Source organism: Phyllopteryx taeniolatus, chromosome 15 (genome assembly GCF_024500385.1).
Source record: "Phyllopteryx taeniolatus isolate TA_2022b chromosome 15, UOR_Ptae_1.2, whole genome shotgun sequence".
NCBI classification, from domain to species: domain Eukaryota; kingdom Metazoa; phylum Chordata; class Actinopteri; order Syngnathiformes; family Syngnathidae; genus Phyllopteryx; species Phyllopteryx taeniolatus.
The window spans coordinates 19941000-19962735 of NC_084516.1; the positions used below are offsets into that span (position 1 = coordinate 19941000).

General features: G+C 42.2%; 1 protein-coding gene across 7 annotated transcripts in view; it reads left to right on the forward strand.

Moving 5' to 3' along the window:
- Nucleotides 1–21736, forward strand: part of cacna1bb (calcium channel, voltage-dependent, N type, alpha 1B subunit, b) — a 183198-nt gene that overhangs the window by 149230 nt on the left and 12232 nt on the right. For 2 of the 7 annotated variants that reach the window (XM_061799302.1, XM_061799305.1), the window contains 14 exons: nucleotides 427–510; nucleotides 2805–2921; nucleotides 3584–3649; nucleotides 4191–4282; nucleotides 4383–4533; nucleotides 4693–4820; nucleotides 8669–8765; nucleotides 12248–12353; nucleotides 12459–12566; nucleotides 12699–12808; nucleotides 13799–13974; nucleotides 15875–16214; nucleotides 17245–17283; nucleotides 18740–19001. In XM_061799302.1, coding sequence (XP_061655286.1) covers nucleotides 427–510; nucleotides 2805–2921; nucleotides 3584–3649; nucleotides 4191–4282; nucleotides 4383–4533; nucleotides 4693–4820; nucleotides 8669–8765; nucleotides 12248–12353; nucleotides 12459–12566; nucleotides 12699–12808; nucleotides 13799–13974; nucleotides 15875–16214; nucleotides 17245–17283; nucleotides 18740–19001 — 1876 coding nt within the window. Of the gene's footprint in view, nucleotides 1–426; nucleotides 511–2804; nucleotides 2922–3583; nucleotides 3650–4190; nucleotides 4283–4382; nucleotides 4534–4692; nucleotides 4821–7300; nucleotides 7398–8668; nucleotides 8766–12247; nucleotides 12354–12458; nucleotides 12567–12698; nucleotides 12809–13798; nucleotides 13975–15874; nucleotides 16215–17244; nucleotides 17284–18739; nucleotides 19002–21736 lie in introns of all 7 variants that reach the window. The other 5 variants (XM_061799308.1, XM_061799306.1, XM_061799303.1 and 2 more) reach the window with 5 other exon arrangements.

Sequence of the window (21736 nt, forward strand, 5' to 3'; positions counted from 1 at the left end):
TACCAATAAGCACAACTAAGGAGGCGAGAATTAATTCAAAGACAAGATAGTTTGCATCTCCAGATGGAGCCATCTGGTCCACACGAGGTGTTTCATCCCAAGCATACTTCCATTTCTTACTTTGCTTTTCTTAGCAGTTACCTACACGTGTTTTCTTGAAGCTCGCCGAGTGCCCCTCAGTCTCTCCCTCTAGGAAGCAGTTCCGCAACGCCAGGCTCCACTTTTGAACAGCATTTGCTGTTCACCGTATACCAGAATTGACTATTTCGATTTGATTTTCTCTCTAACCAAACCCAATCTGCGTTTTAAGAAAAGATGAGTAAGGATTTCAGTTGGGAGCTGTCAGATTAGTTCAAGTATTATAGAATAAATGTGTCTATTTTGAACTGAACTATTCGCAATACAGTGGCTTGGTTTTTATTTTAGAATTACCTGAAAGCAGCCTGGAACGTGTTCGACTTTGTGACAGTGCTGGGAAGCATAACAGACATCCTGGTGACAGAGATTAAGGTAAGATTTGCACCTCATCGAGCGCTCCCCCAGCATCACCGATCCCTCAATGCTGACGTGAGCACACAAGTATGCTGCGTATGCTCAGTCGCAGCTGCAGTAGGAATTCACCCACGGCAGAAAAGATGAGATAACTGGTTGTGTTTTATGAGCCTTCATTAAGTGCATTTTTTTTTACTTCGCCAACATCAGCCGCCATGGTTTAAAGTGATTAACATGTCAAAATGGCATAATCAAGGCGGCGCGCTGGACGATTGGTTAGCACATCTGCCTCACAGTTCTGAGGCCCGGGGTTCAAATCCCCGGCCCCGCCTGTGTGGCGTTTGCATGTTCTCCCCGTGCCTGCGCGGCTTTTCTCTGGGTATTCCGGTTTGCTCCCACATCCCAAAAACATGCGCGGTAGGTTCATCGACGACTCTAAATTGCCCGTAGGTGTGCGTGTGAGTGCGAATGGTTGTTTGTTTCTATGTGCCCTGCGATTGGCTGGCGACCAGTTCAGGGTGTACCCCGCCTCTCGCCCGAAGATAGCTGGGATAGGCTCCAGCATACCCGACCGAGACTCTCGGTGTAGAAAATTGATGGACGGACGGACGGACGGACGGATGGCATAATAAAAATTCAGCTTTGCATGACTTTATACAAGTCGGAACAAAGCAGCTTCAGAGTCGTGAGCTTTAAATGTGCATTTTGGCCACTTGATGATAAAAATGAGCAACGTGAGCATGCATCATGCATTTACGATTGTATGGCAGTCTCGGCTCATCATCACTCAGAAAGAAAAGGCAGCTTCACTAAATGCTAACTGATATTAGTAATGGGACTGATGGATGGAATGGGGGACTGAGACAGGTTGTTGTGACTTTCTATGCGGCAAGTGGGATTTCTATCTTTGTGTGCTTTTTTTCATCGTGTGATTGTTGGTCCGCACTCTGTCTCTTTTCTCTCATGTTCCTTTCTTTGTTTCTCTTGTCAATCTTTCCATCCTCTGCTGTGTCTTTCCTGGCGCCTGTGCCCTCATTCTGCCCTGTGTCACCACTGACACAGACGGTAAGTGGCTTTTCTTGTCGCCTGCTGATTATTTTATTTTCCCTTCCAGTGGTTAGTTTTGTCTTGCTTTAAAAAAATAAAATTAAAAAAAAGTCGTGGTTTCTCAATGTGACACGTTACTGCGAAACAAGAGAAGCTGATATTGTGACGGATCCCTAATTGATGAATGTAATTAATGACCTTTGATAGTTACAGTAACTCGCGCATTGCCATCGACGGCTGTTGAATTCAAATATCCATGGTAACATGGAGGAATGGCAGTGATTACGAACGCCACAAAAATAACACTTGATCTTCTCTCATTGTGCTATTTCTGTCTAGTTGATGATGTTGAGTTTTGGACTAAAATGTTACGTTGAAGGTTGAGTTGTTTGACTCACTATTATTCTCAACTTGCAGCATAAGTTATAATAAAGTTGTTTTTGTTTTTCATGTCAGAATAAATTCTTTTAGAACTTTGAAAGCCCACCTGGAAAATGAAAGTGAAAAATAAGACAACATTTCAGGGGAAAAAGAGGAGTGCGTAGATACAGTACGTACCAGTAGATTTTGGGACATGGCTGCGTTCAGAGTTACCGAATCTCATTACGTAGCTCCAACAGTACGTCTAATGTCTCTCAAACAGTATATTTAATCATTTTGATCATGAATTTTGACATGGTCATAAATCCCAACGGTATGTTTTGTGAGACGACAACATACACACTAATGCTAATGGTAAGCTATAGTGGCATTAACCTTGCAGCTATGATTTCAATGTACAGGTATGTTGGGGTTTGTATAGTGAGGTGGTAAACTCACCGGTGAAAAAAAAAATAGGAAGCAATCTCTCCTTTACCTTTATCTTAAAATTCATGGTACACTGGCTTGTAATGAACTCAATCTCTCTCGTTGCCGTGGTGACCCTTAATCAGCGACTGCAGTTGTCTCTATAATTGTTGCAAGAACCAGGGCTCCTATTTTGTGTTTCAGCTAGCAATGGTGCTAACACCAGGGTTTTATCTTATGTTCAGCTTCATAAAACCTTTCCATGTACAATGTTGATTTAAAACACGCATAGCACATAGGTTGTCTTGCGTTTGCTAGTTTCTCAGTAAGTATTTCCAGTTCAAAAATGCTCCTGTTGATTTGCTGTCTATTATTCTTGGGAGCTCGAAGGCAATGTACACTTTACAAATGAAAGGTAAGCATTTGCCCTAAGGTTGTTGCTTTGTGAACATTTCCCTGTTCCGATTCATCTCCACCAGGACAAGATGATTAACCTGAGCTTCCTTCGGCTGTTCAGAGCGGCTCGGCTCATCAAACTGCTACGACAGGGCTACACCATTCGCATTTTGTTGTGGACGTTCGTTCAGTCGTTCAAGGTGAACAAACAAACAAACCCTCGAAAAACAATCCATTTTTTCCTCATGCACATTTAAATACAGAGTGGACTGGCATGGATTTACTATCTTGACGTTCAAAATGCAGGAGAGTGTTTATTCCTAAAGATAAGAAAGCAACTCCAAATAATTGGGTTATTTACCCATTGTGATTCATTTGTGGAACAGAGACATAGAAAGCTCCAAAGGTTGCAGAGGAACACTGCAACGTCTATGTTGACTATAAAAAGTCACAAACTGCAGCTGGATTTTCATTTGCTGCTGAGGACATGTCAAGCTCAATGCAAAACGCCAGGCTACGGCTGAGGGAATTTATAGCGGCGAGAGCTTTTAAGGTGACCGAAAATGGACGGTAGCTGCAGTGCTAAAAGGTGGTTATTTCATTACAGCAAATGTCTCCCTCTTCCTAAATTGATCTTTGAAAGAATCAACCCTGCAGGTAAGGTTGGAAGTTTCGATTGCTAAATAAGAGCGGTACATAGGTGGCTCTTCATAAGCTGCAGGGTCAGTCAGATTTGTCTGTGTGCGAAGATAATCGAGAGGCAATACTCAAGGGTTGACACTGGGGTCACTGTAAAATGGAGACATGAAATGAGAAGCATGTACTGTGTGCTGTATGGTCTTACATGTGTTTGTGTTTCCAGGCCCTGCCATATGTTTGCCTGCTCATTGCAATGCTCTTCTTCATCTATGCCATCATCGGAATGCAGGTGAGTTGTTGTATGGCAAGCTAGACACTAGCAATACAGGAACATTTTGGAATCGGACCTTCCTCTTCATTCCATTTATCCTAAAAATAAGAACAAGATAAATCATTGCAAAAACGTTTCCCCCATTAATGTGACGCATTTGTGAACCTCTACATCATCATTATTATTATTATTATTATTATTTTTTTGAGAGTTAAAAGTAGAAATAAACTGAAATAATGGGGTTGCACAAGTGTGGACCCCTAACCTCATAACTGGGATGGGACTCTGTTTTAAAGAATTCACCAAACACATTCAAACTCATGTTAAATGGGAGTCCGCACACACCTGCTACATTATCAGACCTTAACACAATCTCCCGAACACGTGGGGAAATGTATTACGGTCCGATGGACCCAAGGTTGAACTTTGTTTTCCTCTTAGTTGGAGAGTCTACGTCGAAGGTTCTGGCTATGTTGAAGAGCTCCGCTATAATCCAAATGCTTAAGCGCTTCAGAAAACTACTTTGCAAACAACTCCAGCTGATTCACTCCCGTCGCAGGTATTCGGTAACATCGAGCTGAATGAGGAGACTGCGATAAATCACCACAACAACTTCCAGACCTTTTTCCAGGCTTTAACACTTCTCTTCAGGTGAACACACTTCCATACTCCAAACACGCTGACACAATCACTAATATTGCAGTGTTCACTTGATATGTCTTTGCTTTGTATTTTGTACGCTGTTTTGCAGGAGTGCCACAGGTGAAGCGTGGCATGAGATCATGCTTTCGTGTCTCAGTAATCGGTCATGTGACCAACTCTCAGGAACTACAGGGAAGGAGTGCGGAAGTGACTTTGCGTACTTCTACTTTGTCTCCTTCATTTTCCTCTGCTCCTTCTTGGTCAGTTGTCTTGCCCCTTGTTAAACACACTAACATACTGTGGATTCATGTAATTGGAAGGCGATTAGAAAGTGGGTTTAAAAACAGCTTGATATGTAAACTGGACGATGTTTACAGATGTTGTTTATTCCTGTGTTTGTCATGTTTTCCATTCACTAGATGCTAAATCTATTTGTTGCTGTCATCATGGACAACTTTGAGTATCTGACCAGGGATGCTTCCATCTTGGGTCCTCATCACCTCGATGAGTTCATCCGTGTATGGGCAGAGTATGACCCTGCTGCGTGGTAGGTTCTTCAGTCCACCTCCTTTGTATAGCTCCGCTTCAAGAGGGCATTCTGCTGAGGGTCTCGGTGTTCCAGCTGAATGAGTCAGTTTCATCTTAGAAACAGCGGCAGGGTGAATGACAGCCTGAGCTCTGTGCCAAATGAGAAGGGTGGCGAGCACCCAGCCGGTGCGCCTGATCCAGGGAAATCCAGCGGACGTCCCCGCCTTCCTGCTCAACCGAGTGCCTCTGAAGATGTCAATTAGTCACGGACTCACGGCAGTGTGAAGGGAAGACTTTTTCCCACAACACACAAGTTTTGTATCTCTGCAACGCTCGCCCTGTTAAACCGTACATATTTTTAGTAGATAGCCTACGTAAATCTCAATAAAATGAATGTAAGGATTTACAGGAGCCTTGTTTAGGAGTCAGGACTCTACCTAACATCTGACAGACAATATGGAAGAAAGATTCTTTTAAAATTTCATAAATAGGAATTATTTGGGCGGCACGGCGGACGACCGGTTAGAGCGTCGGCCTCACAGTTCTGAGGACCCGGGTTCAATCCTGTGTGGAGTTTGCATGTTCTCCCCGTGCCCGCGTGGCTTTTTCTCCGGGCACTCCGCTTTCCTCCCACATCCCAAAAACATGCATTCATTGGAGACTCTCAATTGCCCGTAGGCGTGACCGTGAGTGCGAATGCTTGTTTGTTTATATGTGTGCCCTGCGATTGGCTGGCGACCGGTTGGGGGTGTGCCCCGCCTCCTGCCCGATGACAGCCGGGATAGGCTCCGGCTCGCCCGCGACCCGCGTGAGGAGAGGCGGCTCAGAAAATGGATGAATTATTTGCTGTCAGCGAGAATTTATTTCGTGTTTTAGCATAGGGTAGATGAATAAAACACTAAAATCAAGTGCTTAAATTATACCCCCTGTTTTAGTGTTTCAATTTAAAATATTTGCATATTTGCCAGTATGTGCTATTTCCCTAAGGGGTTGATTGTTTTTTTTTGTTTTTTTTTTTATCCCCCTGCATAGCGTGAATGGGTTTGAAAAGGTCATGTTAAGATTATGAAAATTTTTTAAAAAAAATGCCCCAACTAAGGCTACATTAACACTACGGTTAATATCAAAAGTCTATGCATCCCTGCTCGAATGCCAGTTTTCAGTGATATAAAAAAAATAAGACGAAGATCAATCATTTCACAACCCTTTCCACATTGAATGTGACCTAAAACCTGTACAATTCAATTGAAAACATTTTTGAGAGCGGAAGTAAAAATAAACAAATGAAATAATGTCGTTTCACAGTCGGGCACAGCCTCTTATCACTGCCGGTATGTTCGGTACAAGCACAACACTGCTCATCACCAAAAGAACAGTGAAGCATAGCGGTGGCAGCATCATACTTTGGGGCTGTTTTTCTGGGACTGGGGCATTCATTAAGGCAGAAGGTATTGTGAAAAGTTCCAAATAGCAATCGGCATTAACACCAAACCTTGAGGCTTCTGCTATAAAGCGAAACAAAATGTCAGGAAACATTTGCCTACTAGAACATCTGGAATTGATTTGGGCTTCATCAGAGGCACTTGCAATGGCGGTAGGTGTGTACTGACTTCCATTGAACATGAGTTTGAATGTGATTGGTTGATTCTCAACACAGCCACATCCCAGCTACTTGTTCAACTACATTATCTCAGTTTATTTTTTGCTTCCCCTCTCAAAATGACGAAATACGTTTTTCAATTGAGTTGTACAGGTTATAGGTCACATGTATTCATCGGGTGTCATTTTGATATCCCCAAAACCTGGCACAACCCCGAACAGGGCTGTGTAGACGTTTTACATCCACTGCATGTTTCCAGCGGCCATGGCAATCCTGTTTTTCAGGCCGCCATGGACAAAATGGGATGGTCTCGAGACCCCGCGGGGGGGGGGGGGGGGGGGGGGGGGGGACGAGATGAGGAATCACGACCAGGCCGTTATTACTCGGAATGCTCGGCCAGATTTTGAAACTGTCAAATAAATTTGCATGCGAGTGGAGTGTGTAGTGTGTATGTTAATATCGGGCTCTTTTGCATGTCTTAGTACAAGCGATTGTAAGTGAATTTGTTGTTGATAATATTACCAAACCTTTCGAGCGGCAGTTCGTGCCCCCTTTACGCTGAAGCAGACTCAGGACCCGAGCCTCATTTTACAAACGTGTTCCAAAGCTGCCCGGCGCCCACGTTTCATCCGTAGAAAGCCTCGACAGAACTTGGAGCCGCCGGGCCAGGCCTCACACTTAGCAACTTGGCAAGACTAAGCAAACGGAGTTGCCATGGCTGCTGGGAAAATAGTGTAAATGGAGCCTAAACTGAAAGATTGCACTAGGACTTCAAACAAATGTATCTGTTGTACAGTATCTTAACTACATTTACAGTATATATTCTTCTTCAGCATGGCATTTTTGAACCTGGAATGACCTTTGCCCTAACCTGACTGATCATGTCTTATCTTTTTCAGCGGAAGGATATGCTATCAAGATATGTATAAATTGTTGCGTTTGATCTCGCCTCCCCTGGGTCTGGGGAAGAAGTGCCCAAACAGGGTGGCCTATAAGGTTTGAATGTCTGTTTTTGTTTCCTGGGCTGCCAGAGAACAACATGAGCACACATGCATACCAATGTGCATTGATCCCTCACTAACCAGCAGGCGGCTAACCACAGCAAGTCGAAGAAACAACGCCACAAGTCAGGCTCATACAAAGGGCACTAAATACAACTTCTTCAAATACAATATTGGAAGAAGTGATCGCAGATTTTGGAGCATTGTGAGCTTTGTTTCCACTTTGGTTAGTGCTATTGAGAGGATAGAGGGCATCTTTGAATGCATACTCCACTACCATTCCGCCATTTTAGATACTATATTGAGTATCTGCTTCTGAAAGCTTTAAAGACAATACAGTGGTTTGGAGACATGTCATCTTCGAAGCTGTAAAAGCAAATACACATGAAGGTCAGCAACAATACACTTCCCTTTTTTAATCCAATAAGTCATGTTATGTTCATTACACATCTATTGCACACACACTGACTGCGAGTGGTGCGGTGGTGGTGGTGGTGAGCGAGCAAACATCTGGACAACTGCTAAAACCTTCTTCTCAAATACATTCAGCCCTGGCATGCACTACCATTGCCATTTGGCAAAACAAATAATCCTTCAGTGTGACAAAGGCTATATTAACTTTATGCTACATAGACAATGTGTGAGAAAGTGGGGCAAAATCATGCCTCACCTGAATGAAGTGTTTTTACGTTTTGTCACCTGGAGATACAGTACGCTCACTCAGAGTAATAATAAACACATGCACTGATTCAAAGTTCGTAATGTTAATCCTCATTTGCATGGATGATCAATCCAATGAGGACAACAATGACAGATGGTTCATATGGCTCTAGCATCAAAACAGGCTGCCCTGTGAAGTCATTGTAGCTAATGTGAATACAAATTTCAGAACAAGCTCTAACACCTGCAAGCAGAACACATTTTTTGTGAAAAACAACGTTGGGAGTATTCATTTGACACTGAATGCACTCTAACTTTTGAATGCATAACCTTCACTGGGATCCCTCCATCCAGGTAGTTCTCCAGAACCTTCTCCCTAACTTTCACCTCTGGGATCCATTCCTGAATCCTTAAATTCATCGAGGATTCCATATCATGATATCCTGGAAATCTTATTAACAAGGATTTCTGTGTCCCCTTCTCTTGCCCCTCCCCACTCTCCTTTCCATTTGTTTTTATGAAACTTTCCCCACTCCTCCTTCGTTACTGTACCATCGGGAAATCTCCATCCCTTCCTCCATGGCCTCCTATCCTCTCTGCGGAAAGCGGCCGTATGACTTATCGCGATATGTACGAGATGCTTCGAGACATGTCCCCTCCTCTAGGTTTGGGAAAGAAATGCCCACCCCGCATCGCCTATAAGGTAGAATCCCTCCCCCTTCATGTTTGCCTTGGCTTCTTCAGTCACCGCTGGTTTCCTGCTTCCAACTGTCAAACACCATCCAATTTCTATCAGTGTGTCACATTCAGAATCTTCTGGGCTGCTGATGTATTTTATTTTGTGAGGATTTGTTGACATCTATGTTGAGTTTGAATAAATTCCTTTCTGTATAGATTAGCTCAAAGCATGTTTTCATTTGGAGCAGGGAAGGAAAAACGAAAAAAAGACTTGGAAACTTTGACCAGAACCCAGACTGGAAATGGAAAGCAAATTTATGTGTTCGATACTAAACATCAGCACAGTGGAGATGTGGCTTACGTATCTGTCTGGCACATCTGGGTCCAAAACGAGACTGTGGCCCTCTTGTGTGGCGTTTGTTTGATCTCTGCACTTGCATGGGTTTTCTCTGCGTACTCCAACGTCCTCCCACACTCCAAATACATGCAATTTGGGTACATTGAAGACTAAATTGTCCTTCCGTTACCAGTCCATGCATCTTACTCAGTCTGTAGCTCATTTGGAACCCCAATAAGGACGAGCAGTATAGTAAATGGATGGATACAGTATACAGTATATTTCATCTTTCTCTATAGACATCTCTCAAAGCGATACGTTAATTACGTTAACGGTTAAATGAAAGCAGCAGCTGCTGGTAACTTATTTAATGGTCTCATGCCACACCTATTTTTCTCCTTTTTGATTTTTATGTCCTTATTAGGTTTGCGGATTTCAAAGATCATTCGCGTTGAAAATGCCCAGGATGCCCCTTTTTCAAGCTGGTTTCAAATTGGTTCAAAACGCCTGGCAGATTAGACGGCTGGATTTCTCATTAATATTCAGTATGTAAATAAGCTTTGCTCTGTTTATTTCTGGTCTTCTTAATTCATTATGGATTTTTACCGCGGGACTAGCGTAAACACTGAATGTGTTTCGCTTCATTGAAGCCAGACGTACCAGAGACGAGGAGGAGGTCTTCCCCTGGTAGATATCAACATTATTTCTTAATAGAGAAACAGAGACATAGAATGAGTGAGTGTGGCTAATGTTCTTGCTAGCTTGGTTCAGTACAACCGACAGCTGTAAACGTAGTACCAGATAGGCCAACTTCCTCACTCACCATTCTCCAGGTTGGTAGCAGGAATGATCAAAAAGTTCCAGATGCCCACAAACAGCAATGATGGTTTTATTCTCCATTTTTATGCTAAATAACAGCAGGACATTGTGTATATTCTCAATGTGCGATTGGCTGTCGTGCCGCAGTGTCACGCAAATTTGAGTTGAGTGGGTGGGTACCAACCAGGAAGTGGGCAAATACTTGATTAATGAGTAGCGTAACTACGTCATAACGTCTGAAAATGACCGGCTCGTTTTTCTGCCTCTTGCCTTTCATGGGCTATTGCATACAATCGCCAAACCGCATAGATGTCACATTTTTGTGACCTACGTTATGCATAAAAAAGTTGACAAAATTGGATTTTGATGGCATGGGACCTTTAAAATTTTAGGGAGGTTCTCAATTTAGTCGCCGTGCATTTAAATGTCACTTTTGATTCAACTTTCAGTAGCTTCACTGCCTGCTTAACATCCTGTCTCAACCTTTTTTTACATTTGGAGTTTTAATCTCTGTTTACATATACTCCTTTAATCTAATCCCTGCACCAATACAACTAAAGTATTGACAGACATTCAGATGCAGGGTTGCTTGCTCTGGGCACTTTACAAATCTCCCCGGTGACTTTATCGTTGTTTTGTTATCTGGCACTCATTGTCCTTAGTTAACACCGCTGCTGTCAGGTGTGGGAAGTGGCTGAACCCAAGAGCAGGCGGAGGCTGATGTAAAATGATGCACAGTTTATTGAGCAAAGGCTATGGAAGTGGTCCTGGATGTGTTGACAGGCGGCGGCGTGGCAGTGGACAGAACGGGGGGGCTGGCAGGAATGACGGGGGTCAGGAGCACCGGGAACGAGGAGGAAACGAGGAGTTGAGTATCTTACATGAGTACGGTGGGCCGTGGTACCGCTAGGAGAGGCTGTAATACTTTGGCGAGGATTTCCGGGAACAGGCAGGCTTAAATGGAGGTGGTGATGAGGGTTGATTGGAGACAGGTGCGTGGCTTGAGGAGAAGCTGAAACGGGGCACGGGAGGGCGCAAAGCGCCATCCAGGCTCCAATACGGTACTGCAGGGCAGTACATGACAGCTGCTGTGACTTTCCATACATACTCCGTACTACGCATTCTTCCCCATTATTTCCCACCTCCTTTTTCTTGACTTCATCTCGCTCTTTGTCTTTTTTTTTTTTTTTAATGCTTCAAGGATCTGAATGCAGATGTGCATGTACCACCCTGCCTGCCTCAATGTCAACGTCTTTACTTACTATGTGAAATCTGCATGAACAATAAATACAATGCAGCACTGACTGAAGTCATGCATTACAGATCCTTAAGACCACTACAGTCAGCATACAATATTTCACATTCCGGGCTTCCAGAACCTATGTTGACTATACATAACATACACGTGACATAATAAGCAAAACATCAAGAAATAAATTCTAATTGTTATAGCCTGAAAATGTTCACCTACAAAGTAATTCACAGAATATTTGTGCTCTTCAGTTCAATAAGTGTATCGCCCGACATTGCAGACAGAGTGGATATAAAAGTTCTACACACTCCTGTTGTTTGTTTGTTGGTTGGTTGAATGCTGTGTGCACACTAGAACAGCTGAACTTTATTGAAGGTTACTCATAGGCACTTTAAATGTGGGTGCAGGTTTGAATTAGAATTCTGAACACAGCCACATGCCCAGTTATAAGTGGATGTGCACACCTGTGCAAACACATTACCTCAGTTGTTCATTATTACTTCCTGTATCAAAAGCATTTCTCCCCCCCCCCCCCCCCCCCCCCCAATTGCGTTGTACAGATTATAGGTCACATTAATGGTGGAAAAGGTTTAGAAATGATTCATCTTGGTCTCATTTGTTTATATCACAAAATCTTTTAAAGGGGTGTGTGGACTTTTTATATCCACTGAATGCATGTCCACCAGTGACGTATTTTCTTCTCTAATAATATAGACATACCCAGAGCTAATAAGAGTGTATTCTTTGCACCTACAACAGCTCCAAGAGCAGGGTGCGTGTTCAGTGCATTCTGAACAAATCGTAGTTGAACTTTTAGCACAGCAGTATACCTAACTGGTACCCAACACATTTCCCATTGTGAAATATTCTTTGCTTTTCGGCTCTAAAATGTGCTAATTAAGGTTGGTTTCAAGTTGACAAAAAAAAAAACCAATTGTGTGATATATAGTTGAATCATAGTTCAATTGAATCCATTTAATACGTTGCAGCTCAAAGCTCAAACTATGATTAAAGATGTCTCCGCATAAATCAAATAGAGTGTTGCCAAAAGATTTGTGTGTCTAAAGCTGCCTTCTCTTTTTCCTCCCATTCCCATTAGCGTTTGGTCAGGATGAACATGCCTATTGCCGATGACAACACAGTGCATTTCACCTCCACACTAATGGCCCTGATCCGCACGGCCCTTGAGATCAAGCTGGCATCCGGTGAGACTCTTTGCAGCTGGAATGATGACTATGATGCTTATGACTAATAATCATCATCATCATAATTAACAATGCATATTCCATGTACAATTCTTTCCTTCACAGGAGTCTTGGCGCAACATCTATGTGATATTGACCTGAAAAGAGAATTAAACAGAGTTTGGCCCAGCTTGTCGCAGAAGACTGTTGACCTGCTGGTGACACCGCATAAATGTAAGGCCAATTTCTGTTTAGGGTGCTATGGAAACAAGTAGCAAAGGTATCACGGTCACTGGTATGTGAGCGTTTGATTTTGTTTGTACTCTGGCGCCATCTGCTGCCAATGTGCGCTCTTGTTTTTTTCAGACAATGAGCTGACCGTGGGGAAAGTGTATGCAGCTCTCATGATCTTTGACTACTATAAGCAGAATCGTGCCAAGAGACTCCAGCAGCAGCATCCTTCAGGGGGAGTTCAGGTATATTACCAAAAGTTCACTCGTGGACCTTGGTCAAAATGGAATCCGATAGTTTTGTGAATTTTTGCTTTTGCTTTAATTCTGTTCGAAAGGAGAGAGCAGTTCGCTTGTACTTATCAGCTACTGAATTGTGAAATATAACTGTTGAGATAATGGGGTGAATACATCTTTAAAGTAGAAAATGAATAGTCACTAAAATGATAGCAAAATGGAACTGGTACTGAATGAATGTTACTTTCTACATTTGTCACCATACTTTTGGGAAAATGAATATTGTGAATGCCTCATTTAACAAGACAACAAGACACGGTCAGAAGCTAAAGAAGAAGAAAATTAATGGATTGCAACTCCTAAAAACATCGAAAATGTTGCCAAATTATAAAGCTTTAAGGACAAAATTATACTATCAATGTAGCTCAAATGATTTGAAGAGGTGGAAGTGGTAATACAGTAGAGTATAGTGATCAGGTGGGGCAGAAGTACCCACAGCCTGTACGTAAGTATGAGCTGTGTGTCGTCATCCGCAAAGGTTGAAAAACCTCGTGAGCCTATTTTGACAAACGTAAGAAAGTCAAGATGTCTGTTCGAATTCGGGGAGTTGAAGTCACCAAAATGTCAGGAAATTCATACTCGAGTAAAGTACTGCTACTTCAATACAGTAACAAAGGATGTATACTTCATTACTTCCCACCATTGGTAGTGATTAACGATGATTTATGTTTATTCCTTTTCGAACATGTAAATAGTCAGACATGTGTAAGCAGGCGACTTACTGTATGTTTGTGTTGATTATTTCTATTTTTTTTTAACTACATTGTTTTCTATTGTTATGTCTTTGCTGATATTGTTGGGGTTTTTTTTTTTTTTCCACTGTACTGTATTATTCTTTTGAAGTATTTTACTTTTATACAAAAAAAAAAAAAATGACATAAAGTACTATAACTTGTCTATAATGCCCACTATTAATAATGGCTTTTGGTCGTCTTGCAGAGTAAACTGGGGGCGTTGTTTCGTCCTATTCTTCCCCTTGGTCATATCAAGGAAGTAGAGCCCCCGATACCCAGTCCGAAAAAGCTGTTGCCTCTACACCCTGAGTCAGAAGCAAAGACGTCACCTCTTCCGCCTGTCACAACCGCTGCCAGCGCCTCCGTAAACAAGGACACAGTGTGAGTGTTTGCAGTCAGCAACGTACGTTTGGCGTCACACGTATAGTATTCTACCCAATGTATCTACACAATGGACAAAAGTCTTCAGGCGCATCTTTTCATCCATCAGGGGTCGACTGAGTCCCCCTTGCATATTCCTTTTGTGCACCTTCAATAGAAAACCAAAAGGCTATCATCATTTGTTGTGTTTCATCTTATAATTCAAATCATTATCATGTGGCATTTTTTTGCGATCCGGTATTGTTAATATGAAATGTAACAAATATGCAGGCGCATTTAAAAAAAATAAATAAATAAAAATTATATTGTAGGAAAACTCAATTTATATCAGTAGTTCGATTCAAACAGTGAAACAGTATATTATGTGGATTCACTTCAAGTATACTGTGTATATTGTATATACTGTGTGCGTCTGTGTGTGTGTGTGTGTATATATATATATATATTTTTATTTTTTTTATTTTTTATAGGCTTTAGAAGGAGGGAAGTGATATGAAAAGAAATATGCACTTTTGCTCCTATTTTTCAAATGTAACTAAAATGATGGTAATCACGGAAATTTCCAAAAGCAACTGTAATTTCATTTCACATTTCCTCTCAGTATTGTAATGGATGACAATTATATAAATTTGATATCAAATTTTGTAATCTAGTTACATGTAATGAGTTACTCCCCAACACCGCTTGTTAGCATATGCAGTCGTAAAGTAATTGACCATTGGTGGACCCCTCATGTGTGCAGCAAACAACAATCAAACAAATGAACAATCCATGATAGAGAAAAGTTCGAAAAAGTCGGTTTAAGTAGTAGAAGTGTTATGGTCAACAGTGGTCAAAAATATACATTAAGATGCAGCATGCATTCAGGGCCAGTTTTATCACCAGATGTAAAAAGCGCGATCACTGTTGCCGCTTTCCACAGCGGAGGAACAACTGCTTTCTTTACTCACACCTATTTCTTTGCCTGAAGGGTTCAGCAGCAGAAGATCATTTAGTAGCAGATCCTTTCACATAAACAGGAAGAAATTGTTTGCGTGTATACAGGAAAGTGCAAATCAAATAAACAGATGGCCACCTGATGTTTTGTATCAGCAATCCACAAGAGCGCCCGAGATCAACTTTAGAGACCTTAGAGATAAATGTGGCGAGGCAAGTAGTGACGTGTCTGAGGTGTGCGGAATCATAAGAATCAAAAGAATCAAAAGGAGCAGCGCCATGAATCACCTTCCACAATTCCAACCTACACAAGCCACACTCGGGTGGCTGGCTGACTACATGTCTCATGAAATAGAGAGTGAGCTGGTGCCTGCTCCAGACCTTTACACCTAAATGTTATACGATAGCGTATAAATAATACAAATCCGATTTTTGTTATGGGGAACATTCGACCAATTATTGTATTAACACGTAGTCTGCAATACAAATGGGGATGAGCAGGCCGCAATGAACGCCGAGTGGCCAACTTGAATCACATGATATGATGCTCTGCGACGTTCTTTTAAACAGCATGCGAGTTCATTGAATGATATGACGCGCGGCAGGTCGACACGCCCTCTGGTTCTACTCGGGACCAAACTTTGCTCATGGCCTCCTGGAAGCAAAAAGCGGCAGTGAAACAGGCCAACATTTGATTTCGATTGCTTAGGTTGTGATTCATTCAAAATCAATTCTTTCGGGTTGCGATTTGAATCGATATTGATTTAAATGTTCCCACATCGATGAAGTCACAAGAGTAAAAGGTAACCTTTGACACTTGTTTTTGGCAACTCCAATGAAAATGTTTGCTTCTTGACCAAGAATTGGGGCGCTTCACCAGAAAGAATTGTGCCCATGACCATAGTGAGGATAAGCGGTCCAGAAAATGAATGTATGGAGAAACAATTGTTGTTTTTCTTCACAGTTTTGACCAGAAGAGTTCCATAAAACATTCCCAATCTGGAGATGTTTGTCAGGCGGCGCTGAGACCCAAAGGGCGCAGGAAACTACAGAGAGGCCAGTCAGAAGATGTGCAGTGTTCCCTAAGGCCGCAGGTTTCCAGACAGACACTCACAAAAAAAGCCCCACCGCCAAAAACCCAACGAAGCAATGAAGAGCCTGCTCTTGTCACGCATGCTTCATTGTGGTTTCAGGAAGTGGTTGAAATGAAGCCGCTCGGAAACATCTCAGACGCAGAGATACGCCCCGCCCTGGAAGACCACGGCAGAGCAGCTTCTTTGCCGCGACTCAATGCAGAGTACTACGTAAGCTCCTCGCTATTCGGGGTGCTGTATCCATTTTGTCAATCATTTGCTTCCAAGTCTTTTATGTTGGAAGTATTGGTGAAAACTAACTAACTCCGAATAGCAGCTTGGCCTCTTAAAATAACTAATGACTAGTTGGACCTTTTTAGCATACGCGAACGATGTGCACATTGTTTCCTCTATCCTCTTGCCACAGTCTTTAACTAACATCGATCACTGACGGTCGCAAATATTGTTGTATTCATATTTTTTCTGCGGAAATTATCCAGAAAGTCTTTAGAATGAAATCTCACTTTTTAGTCCACTGTCACATCTATATTATACTTAATGATCAAGTACTGCATTCCAATGCAATGCATCGTATTTGTCATTTTCAGTCAATTGAAATGGTTTAATTTGAAGCCACTCTTTGAATTGTTGTAGCGTTTCTGTTTCCTGAATATTTATTAAGAATGTTGTCTGTGTCGCTCACTCGCCCGTTTATCACTCAATCTCTGTCCCCCTTTCTCTCCCGTCTCACTCTTCCCGTGTTTATGTTGTTGCTTTTTGGCTTGTTGGAAGAGGAGGTTGGCATTACGCATCTTATACGAAAAAGAAATATTATGAGCCAAAGCAAAAGGTATAAATACACATATCATATTGATAATTGGAGCACAATTCTTTTGCATCATGTGTTTCCAAATTCCACCCAGTTTCTGCATCACGCAGGTTCATGTTAAGGTCATAAAAGGAACATAAATTGTACAATTGGCGGGATCTGTGGGATCATGTGGGAACATGCAACATTAGTTGTATATTTCTATGGCAGGAAACCCCTAAAACCACGGCGGAAAGAAAAGCAAACTGCCTTTCCAGACTTTGTGAACTTCAAGTGATGATGATCTTTTTAGAGAATGCTGGTGACAAATTGTTGGGCTACTGCCAACCTTGAACTTCATCAGTCTCTCCTCTTCTGTCTTCGCTTTCTCCTAATTTGGATGCCCATTGCTAATATTTTGCCCACCTCCCTCTTGTGTGTGCTGTCTGATAGCGGAGCCACCCTCGCCACGCCCCTGGGACCCACCTGGCAGTATGTACCACCTGTTGTGCCACCTCTGTGTTCCTCTCCTTTCTCTTCTGTGTCTGTGAGCTTCTGTCATCTCAGTGCAGAGTTTGCATCTTCATGGAGAACGTGACACCGCAATATGCAACATTATTGGTCAGAAATACAGTATTGTACAGGCAATGAGAACATTCTTAGATTTCATTTCTAGCAGTTGGCATCGGTTTTCAGCAGCTAACTAGAGTAGTACAGTTCTATTCTTCAAAAGTGTGTGTGTGTGTGTGTGTGAAAATAGTAGCATGTTGTTTTCTGTGGATCTTTGTGTATTCGTGTGTGACTCAACCAAAGCAGGGGACAATGACTCTGCTTTCCTGCTTTGGAATAACAGTCCAGTCAAAGTGGATCTATTGTGTCGTAGAATGATCTTTCTTTGAATCATCTTCTTCAACTCTGCAAAACAAAAACTCATTTAAGTTGACTCGGAATTTTGCGATTGTGCGTCTGTGGATTTTCACACCAGAATGATTTTAAGACAGCACACCAGATACAATGACGTTGTGATGTTTGTTGTCCCTGAATGGCTCTGCTGGTTGTACTTCAGACTTGGAACACAAGGAAAAAAGAACAACTCAAATCTGCCTGTATCGAATTTTCAACATTTTCCTGATTCATGCACTTTCCCAAAAATAAGGTGCTGTTTTCTTTATTTCATTTTTAGGTAAGTTTCAGTGACCATCAAGGTTAAATCAAGGCGTTCATATTGAAAGGACAACAAAACAATTAATAATAATAATAATAATAACAATCGTGAAAATATTTGCCGCCTTTCAAATAACAACATAGACTCACCTTTGGGTGCTTGGACTTGGAAAAGCTTTGTTTTATATCAGGCATTAAAGAACAATTACAATTAGACTTTCCTTAGGATTTTAAAGTAGTCATCAGCTTTGTTAGTCTGTCAGTTATATTGAAGTAAAAAACCTTCCGTTAAATTCGGACACCATGACTGGCAAAAGTCCATCTCTGTATAGCAGTCGTGTGCAAGCGGTCAGGAGCATTTCCAGTCATCACAATCGCGCACTTTTGTCAACGAACCATTTTTTAAGAGGTATTTTAAGAGGGTTTTCTAAATCGACCCCGTCTGGTTTACAATGAGGCAGCGGCCATACGGTTAGCATGATATTGAACTGTAATGAAACACATTAGGAGTAATATAGCTTTTGTTTGGAGTTCGCAAAAGTAAAAAACAAATTCAAAAAGTCATTACCCAGCCTGTTCTTTGTCGTAAGTATGTAGGTTCTTTCTTCTCCAAACTTTTCAACATCTGTATGTGGAGGTTGAACAGATTTTGTAACAGCAACAGTCTGAGTATGAGTCTTTCCAAAAAAAACCTCTTTTCATGATCTAGTCAAGTGGTTTGGCTCGTGTCGCCATCGTGTCACACCATTCTCCTCGCTGCTTTCTGCTTGTTTTCCATTTCCAGCCAATTGTTGACCTCAGTCCCATAAGACGCTCAGCTTCCTCGCTGACCCCACAGCACAACCAGGAGGTCGTTCTTAAGGACTACAACCCGATACGACCGGGGCAGCATCAATCACCGGCAGGGTCCGGACCGGCCCAAGGCCAGGACCGAGTCCATCACCATCATCACCACCACCGCTGCCACAGACGCAGGGACAAGGACAAAGACAAAAAGCAGAAATCCCTGGATAGAGCCACATCAGTGAAGCCGCCGAGTACTGTTGGTAGGTCAAAAATGTTCTTGTTGTCATATTAGAGCACTTTTGATTTCTGTCATATCAACCGATTATATTTACTGGAGAGTGATCAGGTGTCGAATGCAGGATTGGATTTAGCTGAAAGTTGTTTGGAGACAACCTGATTTTTAGAGTGGAAGTTATTTTTAAGCCTGTAAGGAAAAAATATGAGCAGTTGAATTGTGCAGCAGTGGCATTCTAGACCAATTTCAATGGGGTGACTCGGCTGGGGCTCGGGGTTTTGTGGGAGGGGCACAGTTTTGAACACACAGACACTCTCTCTCTCTCTCTCGCTATCATTCTATTCTATAGAATGGTTAACTAATCAGAATCAGAATCATCTTTATTTGCCAAGTATGCCCAAAAACACACAAGGAATTTGGCGACGGTAGTCGGAGCCGCTCGAGTACGACAACAGAGAACACTTCGGAGACATAAAGACATTGACAAAAAAAAAAACACTCATTGAGAAGTAAAGGGTTGCTAGTTATCTGGTAATGCCGGTACATTTTGGATTTTATTCTTTGACAATTGTGCAAAAAGATGCAGAGTCCTCTAGCACTTAGAGCAGTTCGAATGGCTAATATCGCAATAGTCCGGTGCAATGACCATTGTGCAAAGGGCGCCGAGACTTCGAGGAGTGTATGCGGTTTAAAGTGACGAGTAGCTCGATCATCTGGGACAATGTTGATTGTGCAAATGTTGCAGATACTCCTCAGTCAGTGTGCAAATGGGGCAGATGCTACTCTGGCATGAGTGGCCACTATATGCAAATAGCTAAGCTTAGCTAGAAGCATGCGGTCAACTCAAACTTAGTTTAACGCCTAGTCTGACAGGCTGCTACTGTAATTCATGAAATTCGCTAGCAATCATTTTAGAGCAGAAGTATTTCCTTTGTAATTCATAGTAATTGTTTCTTGGTTCCGATTGGATGGTAACTTTGCGCTGGGGCTTACAACAAAGCACACTAAAGGATCCCACTTGAATACTGAATCGCGAGATCCATTAGTTCCGCCTTTTTCGTGTGTGCAATATCACAATTTTAATATTTACAGTACGTACCGTAGTGCCTGGAGAAGTGGACGCAGACTTGCCGCTATGCCGAGCAGCATCGTTAGTGCGCATGAGATGCTGATGCTTTTGTCTTACTACAGTACTGCATAGTATCTGTATGGAGGGGTGCCACAGGGTGGTCCAGGCACAGTGTTAGGGGGCACTGCCCCCGCCCCCCTCCCTCAGAACCGCCATGCTTGTGCAGTTCAAAAACTGAATACTGTGGTTGAATAAAGATACATTATAATAAATAAGCTAATGGGTCGAAGTCGAAGACAAAGAAGAAGAACAAGAGGTGGAAAGCGGGTTCTTCGGCAGAAAGAGAAGAGGAAAGCACAGAGCCTAGAACTGAATGTGGGGACTTTGAATGCTGGGACTATGACAGGAAAATCTCGGGAGTTGGTTGACATGATGATTAGGAGAAAGGTTGATATATTGTGTGTCCAGGAGACCAGGTGGAAAGGCAGTAAGGCTAGAAGTTTAGGGGCAGGGTTTAAATGATTTGACCATGGTGTAGATGGGAAGAGAAATGGAGTCGGGGTTATTTTAAAAGAAGAGTCGGCTAAGAATGTCTTGGAGGTGAAAAGAGGCCCGATGAGAGGCGAATGGAGCTCATCAAGCTGTCGAGCAGAAATCTCCTGACAGCGAGACGCCGGTGAAAAAGGTAGTTTACTACCACCAGCATTTAGTTGTGGAATAGTGTATTCAAGTATTAAGGGGTAAGACTCGAAAATAAAATATTGTTTGAAGAATCTCTGGACTCCGTCTTTATCTATATACTTTATGTAAATTGGTTGACATTTCAATAACGTCGTGAAATCAGGAAGTGTTTTGTCGACACCTTGCACAACCCCAATTCCAATGAAGTTGGGATGTGGTGTTACACAGAATACAATGATTTGCAAATCATGTTCAACCTATATTTCATTGAATACACTACAAAGACAAGATATGTCATGTTCAAACTGATCAACTTGATTGTTTTCAGCAAATAATCATGAAGTTCGAATTTGATGGCTGCAACACGATCCAAAAAAGATGGGACAGGTGGCAAAAAAGATGAGTATGGCATAGTTTACCGGGTACATAGTTTTATGAGGTGAACGATACTCATGTTTAGGTGGTGGGGTTTCGGCCGGGCAGACAAACGGACGGACGGATAGGTAGCTAGATACTGTAGATCGATATGGAGCCTGCACATTGTTTTAATTCAGCAGAACAGCCTCCGAACATCTGCTTCTGTGCTTGTTACTACACAGATTGTGTGGTCTGCACTTGCTGAGTAAGTTTATAGCGCTGTAGAATATGCAGTATATTGTGGTTCTCAGCACGGCTGTCCTAAGGGACGCCAACATGGATGTTAACATTGTCAACAAATACCACATAGTAAAAGTCAATCAACTTGAAGAGCATAAGCCAAATTCTTAAAACGTGGTGCTGTATTCATGTTGTCAAGTCTTCTTGTACTGCGCTTTAGTATATGCATTAACAAAAGACATTTATTTGAGGAGCTAAATCAGTGAACAAAAGTGAAATGACACATTGATTGCTAAGTCATCTTGTAACCTGAATTAGTGCTGGAATTGTCGTGTGAATTTAAGTCGTCAAAGTAAGGTGTAGTTGGTTGACTAGTTGGTCAAAGGTGATGCAGCATTTTTGTTTTTCCCCGC